The sequence below is a fragment of the Dreissena polymorpha genome, chromosome 16 (assembly GCF_020536995.1).
Source record: "Dreissena polymorpha isolate Duluth1 chromosome 16, UMN_Dpol_1.0, whole genome shotgun sequence".
In the NCBI taxonomy this organism is placed as follows: Eukaryota; Metazoa; Mollusca; class Bivalvia; order Myida; family Dreissenidae; genus Dreissena; species Dreissena polymorpha.
This window is the reverse complement of record NC_068370.1, coordinates 23,918,666-23,930,155: the sequence shown is the minus strand read 5'-3', so window position 1 is coordinate 23,930,155 and position 11,490 is coordinate 23,918,666. Positions and strand designations below refer to the sequence as shown.

The window sequence follows — 11,490 nt, the reverse complement described above, 5'->3', positions numbered from 1 at the left end:
GGCCAATTTACATGTGAAGTTTCAAGCCAATCGGTCCATTCGTTGACGAGTTATTGATCGGCAAAGATTTTCACACTTATTGTATCAGTGACATTGACGTTTCAAAAAGTGACCCCATATTTAATAGGGACCATCAACTGTCCAACGCCAATGCACATGGGAGGTATCAAGCCGATCGGTCCCTCTTTAAAAAAAATATTGATCGGATTTTTTTACTCTTAGTGTGACAGTGACCTTCACCTTTGACCTAGTGACCTTTCTTTCAATTGGGGACATCTTTTGGCAAAGGCCAATGAGACGCATTTTAAGTATCAAGCCAATCCGTTCTCAAGTTATTTATCGGAAACGAACTGGTCTACCTACATACTATCCGACCGATCGACGTTCAGCAAAACAATATGCCCCCTCTTCTTTGAAGGGGGCGGGGGGGGGGGGGGGCATACAGTAGTGAATTGATTGTCTCTTTCCTATTTTAAGGACCTTGATCTTGCATAAAGATAAAGAAAGACCTATCAATATGAGGTATATTACACTTGTTAGAACATCAATTCTGTTTTACATTTCATTTCATAACAATCAATATTTCGCAAGGACATAATACATGAATACAATAGGCGCTTTGATACGTGCACCAGCATCTGGAGTCAACATGTATAAAGTTAGCATTCCAAATTCACTTTAGCACAGCATTAAGCACGAATGGGACATCCAATAATCCCGACTGGATACATGTTTAGCAAGCAAACTGTTTCCTTAAATATACTCTTGCTATATTTCATTTTCATAGCCGTTCAGCGTTGATTCCCAGTGAATTAAACTGATTGACTTTCCGTCACATAATCTTCACAAAAGCAACAACACGACTGTGTGCACAATCTTTCAGCACGTCAAATATTCGATTTAACCGTCGTTCCTGTTATAGCGTAAATTCTGATTCATCTCGTGTCATGATTACATATCACACAATCGTTCAAATTATCGGAGCAGTCGATTCATAATTGTGCATCAGTAAGAGAATGGTCAAATATCCCTAATATTCCTATTTCACCAAATATATCGTGAAATCAAACAACTCCATAAATCATGGCATCGACCACTCTTTTCACACCCTTATCCATACCGTCCCGAATCGCTGCGAAGGCATTTTCAGCTATCTTACGCTGTTGTTTGTCTAGACTTATGATCAACTCACCAAATAAATACACGCCCATTGCCTGAAAAAGAAAATGATTCTTTTGCACCATTTATTTTAATTTTTATAAGTGTTATATCAGTTTAAGTATTCTTTCATCTATTTAATCCTGTTTCACTTTGGAAACTTTTATATTTATGTCACAGAATTATACAGTATTAATGCATACAATTCAGTGCCAAGTTGATATTAAATTGTGTGAGCTATAACACTACACGTACAGTTGTATAATAATAAGTACTTTAACACGTGTAAAAGTGTTGTATAAGTCGTATTTAAATAGTGCGTTCACTTCTAAATGTTTTACTATTATTTTAGGAACGTACACGCATTGGAGTAGATAAAAGAACATCCTAATTACAGAATATTATTTAAAAACAACTACATTACACAAGAGCTTTGTCCCAGGCAAAACAGAAGTTCACAAACTCAGAATCTCAATTAAATAGCCAAACATAGCTTAACAACAATCAAGTTATGGTTGGATGCATATTTAATTTCAATTATTTCTGTCACCATAGCCTCAATAATTTTGATCTGACGACAAAACCCTGATATAATTTGCATATACACCATAAGGCCATCTAACCACATAACGAGTGGAATAATCCTACCTTTACATCTTTTTGGGGTGTCGCAGAATCTATATTTAAGTTAGTTTCCACTTATTTCTGTGACCATAAAAACAACAAAATTTCTCTGTAAAAACTTGAATAATGCCCATATTTTCAACATTTCTTTCCTTATACCTAGATAAAGTACTTTTTGAATTCGCAAATCAAGATTTTTGTCGAACAGACGAATACAGTTGAAATAATGCGCATATTCCCCATATGGTTTCTATCCACATACCAAGTTTCATCAACCTAGCTCACATAATTGTTAAGTTTTCGCAGTATCCAATGTCAAGTTTTCAAATATTTTGGTAACCATAGCATCTATAATTATAACAACAATTTCTGTCTAACTACAACACTTTAATAACGTGCTTATTCATCGATGGTCTTCTATCCACATACAAAGTTACATCAATCTAGCTTTACTTTGTGACATATCGCACGATCCAGATATTAGTTTGACCGACGAATAAAAATACAGAAATAACGCGCATTTTTGCAATATGGCAATTTATCACCATAAAAAGTTCCATTAACTAGTTTAAGTACTATTTGAAGTATATTGATTCGGACGTACAGACGGACACTCCGGCGAACCTGTAATAAACAGATGCTACGCTCACGAATAAAAAGAACCTTTACCTGATGGTCAATAAGAAATTCGTGTATCATTCCGTACAGACACGATTCTTTATATTTTATTATCAGCTCGCACATTCTGTGTGTAACCTGAAAATAACTAAAGAATCAATTAATCATATTTCGCACGATGTTTAAATATAGGATTAAACTGAAACTAAGGATATTTAAGGATATAAATGATTATTATTATTGTCAGGAAGCCTTTTGTTAAAGGCATGCTTCCAATGGCCGTACAATACAAGTTGAGTGTGTTTGTAAAAAAATCCTCAGGTTAATTAAAAACGACCAGTTATGCAAATTAAACAAATAACAATGGAGATCTTGACATCAAATAACCAACGTAAAACAGACAGTGATGGGTTTTAAATAAATCGACACTTCATAGCATGTACATAAGTGAACTCAATCTGCGTTAGCATAGACCTTTATGGATGCGTATTTTAATTAGGCGATAAAACCTTTTGTTTTTCCGAGGATGGTTATGTCAACTGAGGCGTCCGATTTACCAAAGGCTGTATCGCCATGAATAAGGTGTGATACTTTTAAAATGATACCACAGACTGTAATGTCTCGAACAATCATAATTAAACGATAGAATTAGCCTTCCGCACCTATCGATAAGTGCATGACATGTACAACTATATTTAGACATGTCATGTTTAAAGAAGGCTTGTGATCGATATGAAGTTCCGAACCCCGTTGGCTTAAACCAGTAAAATAAACATGGGGTAATAAATACGGAACATATCGTAAGACACATGTTGGATTGATAAGAGTGCAGATGGACAGTTTATTATTTATTTAGCACAAACATCGCGATGACTGTGTGAAAAAACATCAACAGAGACGATAAATGGCTTTGTACTTGATTAGCATCTAATGTATAGGAATGCCATTGTTCTTTGACCAAGAAAATGTTGGTACTTCTGAAACCATTTCAGCGGTGTTTTAAATAGTTAGAGAAAGCGATATTTGCAATCGGCTATATGTTCGTAAAACAAATTGAAAGATCCGTTCTGAAAAGTCATGTCGATTAAGAAAACAAGTCGTGTCGATATTTCTGGCCAAAAGCATGTGACCCTTTGGGCTAGCCCAGTGATGACCCCAGAGGCATGAGTTCAACACGTTTAGTTAAGGACAACTAGGCGATGTGTACAAACAACTATTAACACAAGACCCTTGCGGTTTCAGAAAAAAAGATGTTTTAAACTTCATTTTTAGCATTCATTTGTTTTAGAGGAGATGTCGTTTGAATAAAATGTATACCCTTATTATAAAAAAACGCCCCCCCCCCCCCCACATGATCGAGAGAGAAACAATCCTAATAATTATGTTCCATTATTTATAGATCTTAGCAGCCGATCATGTTGTTTTACGTATTCGATTAAGTCATATATGGAAACATTACATCGACCCTCGCGGATATGTTGTTCACCAGCGCAGAAACATTTAATCAACTTTGTTAACGGACTACGTACGGTACATTGCTGCTACGTAATTCAATGAATTGTTTCTGACAAGATCGTCAAAGCGTTCATACCAGTCTAGAGAAATTGACCCAGCCGTATGGCGGTAGTGTTTTTCAGTAAAACTAATTTTGTAACTTTTGAACAGGGCTATCCATGGTTGTAACATTAACAACGAAATATTTGGCGTTTATTACAAGTATTCATTATATATATGCAATTAATCATATCACTTCCACTTATTTCAACTAAGCAGAACCATTTTAGTATATCTTATAATAGACCATCCAAGGAACACTTGCTCGAGGTTTAATTATTATCCGACAACTGGTTACAGAGGGCATACCGTTTAATCCCATTTAATTCCCGAAGGACGCATAAACTTTAATTTTGTAATAAAACATGATTTCTAGGCTAGTGACCAGTTTATAAATTTTTTTAAACAAACAAAAACATGAAAATCCATATACTATACCGCTCAAGTAATGAAACAAGAGGGCCTGAAGGGCCCAAAGTCGCTCACCTGAGATAACAAGATATTATTTAGACAAATCTTCTGACCAAGTTTCACGAAGATCGGAAAATAAATGTGGCCTCTAGAGTGAAAACAAGGTTTTACTATAGCCATATAAGGAAAAATGCCCCGCCCCCCTGGCAGCCATGTTTTCTACCTACCGGCATCATTTTTTAACTCGTCCAAGATATTATCGGGATGAATCCTCTGACCAAGTTCCATGAAGATCGGACAGTAAATGTGGCCTCTAGAGTGTTAACAAGATTTTACTATAGCCATATAAGGAAAAATGTCCCGCCCCTTAGAAGCCATTTTTTCAAGCAAACATAATTATTTTCGAACTCATCCAAGATATCATTGAGACCAATCTTCTGGCCTAATTTCATGAAGATTGGACAACAAATGTGGCCTCTAAAGTGTAAATAAGGTTTTACAATAGCCATATAAGGAAAAATGCCCCGCCCCTGGTGGCCATGTTTTTAAAGCAACCAACACCATTTTCGAACTCATCCAAGATATCATTGGGACAAATCTTCTGACCAAGTTTCATGATGATCGGAAAATAAATGTGACCTCTAGAGTGTTAACAAGGTTTTACTATAGCCATATAAGGAAAATAGCCCCGCCCCGGGGTGGCCATGTTGTTCAACCAACCGGCATCATTTTTGAACTCGTCCATGATATTATTGGGATGAATCTTCTGACCGAGTTTCATGAAGATCGGACTATAAATGTGGCCTCTAGAGTGTTAACCAGATTTTACTAGAGCCTTATATAGCCAAATAAGGAAAAATGCCCCGCCCCTTGGCGGCCATGTTTTTCAAGCAAACGTAACCATTTTCAAACTCATTCAAGATATTATTAAGACAAATCTTCTGACCATATTTCATCAAGATTGGACAATAAATGTGGCCTCTAGAGTGTTAACAAGGTTTTACTATAGCCATATAAGGAAAAATGCCCCGACCCCTGGCGGCCATGTTTTTCAACCAACCGGGATCATTTTGGAACTCGTCCAAGATATGATTGGGATCATCTTCTGACCAAGTTTCATGAAGATTGGAAATAAATGTGGCCTCTAGATTGTTAACAAGATTTTACTATAGCCATATATAGCCATATAAGGAAAAATGCCCCGCCTCTTGGCAGCCATGTTTTTCAAGCAAATGTTTCCAAGTTTGAACTCATCCAAGATATCAGTGGGACAAATCTTCTGAGCAAGTTTCATGAAGATCGGAAAATAAATGTGGCCTCTAGAGTGTTAACAAGGTTTTACTATAGCCATATAAGGAAAAATGCCCCGCCCTCTGGCGGCCATGTTTTTCAACCAACCGGCATCATTTTCGAACACGTCCAAGATATTATTGGGATGAATCTTCTGACCAAGTTTTATGAAGATCAGACAATAAATATGGCCTCTAGAGTGTTAACAATATTTTACTATAGCCATATATGGAAAAACGCCCCGCCCCTTGGCAGCCATTTTTCTCAAGCAAACGTAACCATTTCGAACTCATCCAAGATATCATTGAAACCAATGTTCTGACCAAATTTCGTGAAGATTAAACAATAAATGTGGCCTCTAGAGAGTTAACAAGACAAATGTTCACGCCGCACAACGCACAACGGACAACGGACGACGGACAAAAAGTGATCACAAAAGCTCAACATGACCACGTTGCGTTCAGGTGAGCTTAAAATAAGGGAACATCATTACATACTTGAGACATATAGAGTAGAGTGAGTAATATAGCTACTTACTACTGGCACAGTGTCGCCCTATTAAGCATTGTTTATTTTTAAAACATATAAACAAGGCGGGTGGAGAAAAGTGTAGAAAAATAAAGAAGTACAAAGAGAGAATTGGCGTACAAAAATAAACGGAATAAATTGGAATACAAAATAAGCTGTCAGACATAAACATTACCGGCTTTTTTCCCAATGACTATTGATTTGTTAATATGTGCTTTATGCGAAGTTGTGAGAAAAAAACGTGGCAATTGCAAAACACTGAGAAACTTAGTGAACAAATGGTACGAGTCGTAAGACAACTACAAATCAAAAAATAAACTTACAGTCGTGTCGCTATTCACCTTACACAAATACTTACAATAAATTGACACTTGATAAATATCATTTAATCATCATTGCAACCATAAAACCATAAAACCTGTTTTCGTTCATGCATGATCCAATTTGTGTATATAACTTATACAATTTGAGAAAAACAAAACTCACTTTTAAGGCTTCGTGAATGTCACCATAAATGGCGCAAACAAGGCGAGCTAAAATCACCAATTCTGTAGATTTTACGTCGTAGGGCGACAGAACAAGAAAACCACCTACACATAAAAATAAAACACACTTATAAAAACAAGCAAAAACAACAAATATGTACTTACCTCGGGGTTAGCACGCTCATAGTTAATTTGAGAAAAAACGAGTTCTATTACATCAGCATGAAGTTTTCCGTGTGTAAGCATATGTTCCAACATCACTAAAGTTTGGACATTCTGAAACTAAAATAATATTTTGTAATATAACACACATCTATTGATAAGACAGCTCTAAATGAAGAGTATCGTTTAAATTATAATGAAATTAATAAAAAAAAATTGCCTTGTCTCAAACGCGACTAGCAGAAAAACGTATTAACTTGAAGTGCAACATGTCTCGCATATCTTCATTTCATTTCACGAAATATTTAAGTTTCTATTTTACCAGTTCAAAAATGTTTTTCTCTCTACAAACATATACCATTTTGGCGGACTGTCCACCGACCGACCGACATATTACTTCAATGTAACCTTTCCCGCGGCTAAATATTGTTAAATATTGTAAATCTCTCAAATAGGACGATAAATGATCGTACATAAAATCTAAGTTACGAACCAAGCTTGAAGGTAAAAAAAAACGTAGTTCGGTTGTACCATTGTAATTTCATGCAAATCAATGGTCAGTTTGCGCCGTTTTTGCCAGTGAAGTCGTGCATACTGGCTATTGTAATTCGTGATCCGCTCCATCTAAAACCAATTTGATATGGTTCACTGAAACGCATTTTGTGTCGACATTTAACAAACTACATTACTGTAAACAAACGGAAATGGCGCTATCGTATTTCATCAAATTCCGGTGCAGAGTCATTATGGGAGTCATAGAACTAGCGGCTTTGTGTTAAATGCACTTCTATTGACACTGCACGGTCTAGTTATCGAGTGAATGAACTAGTTCAAACCTCACACTTTACGTAAAATACTATATGACAGGATATAGGAAAGACAAAAACAATGTTGATAATAATTTATCAAATGTTAAAGGAAAATATCAAATCGGGTCATCGCAACAATAGAATGATGCTACTAAAGAGTTTGTCATTTGCTTCTTAACATTTAGGACGTAATTGTATTAACAGCTGTCAAAGGTAATACATTAATATTACAGAATGAACTAGCAAAGGCTTGCCAATACGATTATAAAACATTATTTTTACATTTATTATACTTACCAACTTAAATACCGGAATCACAAACGGGTTTTCATTAATGTCTGTAGCAGTCTTGAATAAATGCTTAAAAAACACACACTGAATAAATAGACTGTTGCAAACAGATCACGACAGCAATTTTAATAACGTTAAACTCAATTATTGCAAAAATATGTTTATAACTAATATATATTTATCGATCTTCAAAGACTACTCGAAAATGTCATTTGGTAAAAAAATGTGCAATGTTTATACAGTCAATTAATACAAATTTAATTATGGAAAACTTTCAAAAATTATAAAGTGTGACAAACTAAATGTTTGATTACATCAAATCCAATTACCGTTCAATATTAATTGTAAAGTAGATTAAATTTCAAAGTATTGTTTTAGCTTTTATTAACATCAGATTGTGCAAACCTTGCGTCAATTTAAGGATGAATCTGTTATCTTCTGAGAAATGCAAACAAGAGGGCCATGATGGCCCTATATCGCTCCACTGTTTTTTATGCGAAAAGAGCGTGCAATGCGCATGGGTTGAAATGTACTCAAGCATGTGACTTTCTCTTTCTATCCCTCGTCCCACTGGACGCTTAAAGTTGGAAGGGTGAGCATTTTTATATATGGAAAACGTTACTACGGTGTTAACTAAACAGACTAAAAAGCCCGGGAATTGTCGCACAGGTCCTTTGCTTATAACGTAGGTACATTTATCTCACCAAGAACAAACTTGGCAGAGAACTATAAGATGTCACTACATACCAAATTTGGTAGCCCTAGGCCCAATGGTTGCACACTTGAGTGTGTACATTTTGTTACATTGTCAAAATATTTGTGCTCGCAATATTTGCATTGCTTTCTTTAAACAAATAAAAATATGTCGTCTCAATCGTATTGAATACAACTTGCCTTTGTTTAGTTGTGCTTGAACTTTTTTTCTAGGTACTATTTTCGGAATAACTTTTCCTGTCTGCACTAAGGAAAGATTCCATTTGTGTGAAAACATATTACTGAGGTTTTTCTTTTAAAAAATGTAGCAAGAATGATACGTGTTTCGCAATGAAAACTACTACAAGACTCCTCTTTGAAGCTTTGCAGCATTTACTTTCTAGATGTAAGCATGATACAGGACTGAGAAAGAAACCTATCGTGGCTTATTCTTTGTATGTGTCCCTTCTGTCAATACTGTATAAGCTGCTGATTTAATGCGTCTATCCGGTGCTAATAATTCATACTATAGAACTACAATATCATATGGTTACCGTCGGAAGTTCACGTGTATCAAGCCACTCTGCGGACACTGTGTCTTCGTTAAAAGCGTGATCTCTGAATTCAAGCAAACATGCATTAAGCAGTACAATAAGTTCACACATTAACATACATATTCAAAGACTTAATTTAATGCAAAGAGATATGGAAGTCTAAATTGCAAACATACCTATGAACGTGTACAATGTATACGTTACCATTAATTCATTAGGTATATGGTTTGAGTGTACTAGTATTGTAATTACATAGTTTTAAAATATAAAAACCAAAAAAGCATACCTTAGTTCAGGGAAAAGTTCAAAATATAACACCAGGATGTCCTGAAAAATTCATTTACTTCATAAAGATCTAAAAAGTGGTTTCAGTCAGATGCTGTAGTATAGTAAACTTTCAGTGATATTCTGTACAAAGTAAATACACTGAGAGCAACTATTATGTAGAGGACGAATTTTATGATTTTTTTAACGAATATTTAGATGCTATAAACTATAAAATGTTTGCGATGGACACTTATGTCCTAATATTCCCTTATGTCTAAAAATTCCACTAAGGTCGAGACGAACTTAATTTCATACGCTGATTAATATAGTTGTTAAGTTTCAACCCTGTAGCAGAAATACTTATGGAAAATACTTAAATTACGCGCGACATAAGTGTAAAATGTATTTATTAACGTGTTAAGACATGTGACGATAAAAGTAATACTATTTAAATTTAAAAAAAAACTTTTTACAAATATATGATGATACCTTGGACGTTATCAGGTTGTGATGAAAGCGACTGACGATTGTTGAAAGAAACTCGCAAAAACGCGTCGAGGAAGATTTTTCTTCCAAGAATTTCAACAAAAAGTAACCCTGCAACATAATCGAATATTTATTTTATAAGTAATGATATAAACTAATCATATCAATAACATCAATAATGCATTTTGGATAATTAATTCATTTTGAGCAAAAATGTGTCACGCGGTTACAGCTTTATGAACGAACGTTATAATGATCGTACTTGATAATGCATATTTGTTCCAAAATGGATGCCTTTCGATATAAGATACGTGTAAATAAAGAAATATACATAGAACAAACGCATAAAAACGCGAAAGAATCCATCATTACAACTCTGATTTGTTGGATTCAATTATTTGACACAGAAAGTCTACTCATTACTCTTTTATCTTATCTTTGCAGGTTCATCTAGTTTGTGTAGAATAATATTTTTTAATTTCGTTACAATATTAATACTACGTTCGCCTTTTTGTTAGTCTAATTCAGCATTTCGGTTTGTATCTTTCTAACAAAACACTTAATTACAAGTGAATGCAGATATTCATATAATTTACATGCGTTTGTTTCAGAATGCATAAACTCGATCAAGTCATCTTTGTATTTACAAATTAACCAGCTTATTGCAATTATTGTTGTTGTCGTAAAACACAGTAAATGCTGTACATCACTAGTTCAAATATAATTACAGAGCACACGTATAATTGCAAGACCATCGACACGAAGCTAGATGTAATTTTCCCGAACTTGAATAGTTGTTTATGTTTTATGTCGTACGTAAACAACGGCATTGATGTGAATGTAAGCTATAAATGGAGGCAGATCAAATAACAAGTTGTAAATAGAAACTTTTTACAATAATGCTTTCAGTAACATCACATTTCTAAGATCATACAGCCACTATCGGCTAATGCTTAGTAGTTAATATCTAGAAGGTGTTTACGAACACAAGCAGAGGTGCAAGCAGATCCTTTCTAAAACACAATAATGCAACATATTAGTCGCGTTACAGTCTTTGACTGGAATCAACCCCTTTTGGAAAGTTAAGTAAACGTAAATAAATGAAAGTCCATTCGTACGGTAACTTTACATGAACTACTGGGGCCATAGACAATATAAATGTATGCTTTCCCCCCGCTTTTAAATAGTTTTGTTCCCGTTTTTAAATACATAATTACACTAACTGTTAAAATAAAAGAAAATTTATAAAAGGTTTCTTAAATTGTGAACAATCCCACTGGGGCATACAAAATTCACTCTACATGTATTCAACAACCTTTATATAGTGCAGCTGCAAAAATCCTTTGTCTGGGTTCATCCCATTTTTAATAACGTTTTCTTCTGAAGGCTTCACTCTGTAATGAAGATATACCCATAGGGTTTCTTTCATTAACAGCCTTCTAATCGAGAATTATGCGGTTTGCTTGGAATGTAATTTTGCAATTATCGCATTTTTGCTTAAAAGATATTCGCCACACACCGGATACATGCACTGTTTAAAAGACATATGAAGGTATATAA

At 34.8% G+C, this 11,490-nt stretch overlaps 1 protein-coding gene across 10 annotated transcripts in view; it reads right to left on the bottom strand.

Annotated features, from left to right (window-relative positions):
- Positions 1-510: 510 nt before the first annotated feature.
- LOC127862000 (aminopeptidase O-like) overlaps positions 511-11,490 on the bottom strand; it is a 60,054-nt gene continuing 49,074 nt past the window's right edge. For 9 of the 10 annotated variants that reach the window (XM_052400855.1, XM_052400853.1, XM_052400851.1 and 6 more), the window contains 9 exons: positions 11,246-11,324; positions 9,934-10,041; positions 9,464-9,504; positions 9,178-9,241; positions 7,937-7,999; positions 7,362-7,454; positions 6,834-6,950; positions 2,452-2,538; positions 511-1,214 (listed from right to left, as the gene is read on the bottom strand). In XM_052400855.1, coding sequence (XP_052256815.1) covers positions 1,065-1,214; positions 2,452-2,538; positions 6,834-6,950; positions 7,362-7,454; positions 7,937-7,999; positions 9,178-9,241; positions 9,464-9,504; positions 9,934-10,041; positions 11,246-11,324 — 802 coding nt within the window. In that variant the 3' untranslated portion in view covers positions 511-1,064. Of the gene's footprint in view, positions 1,215-2,451; positions 2,539-6,833; positions 6,951-7,323; positions 7,455-7,936; positions 8,000-9,177; positions 9,242-9,463; positions 9,505-9,933; positions 10,042-11,245; positions 11,325-11,490 lie in introns of those variants that run through there. The other variant, XR_008040393.1, reaches the window with a different exon arrangement.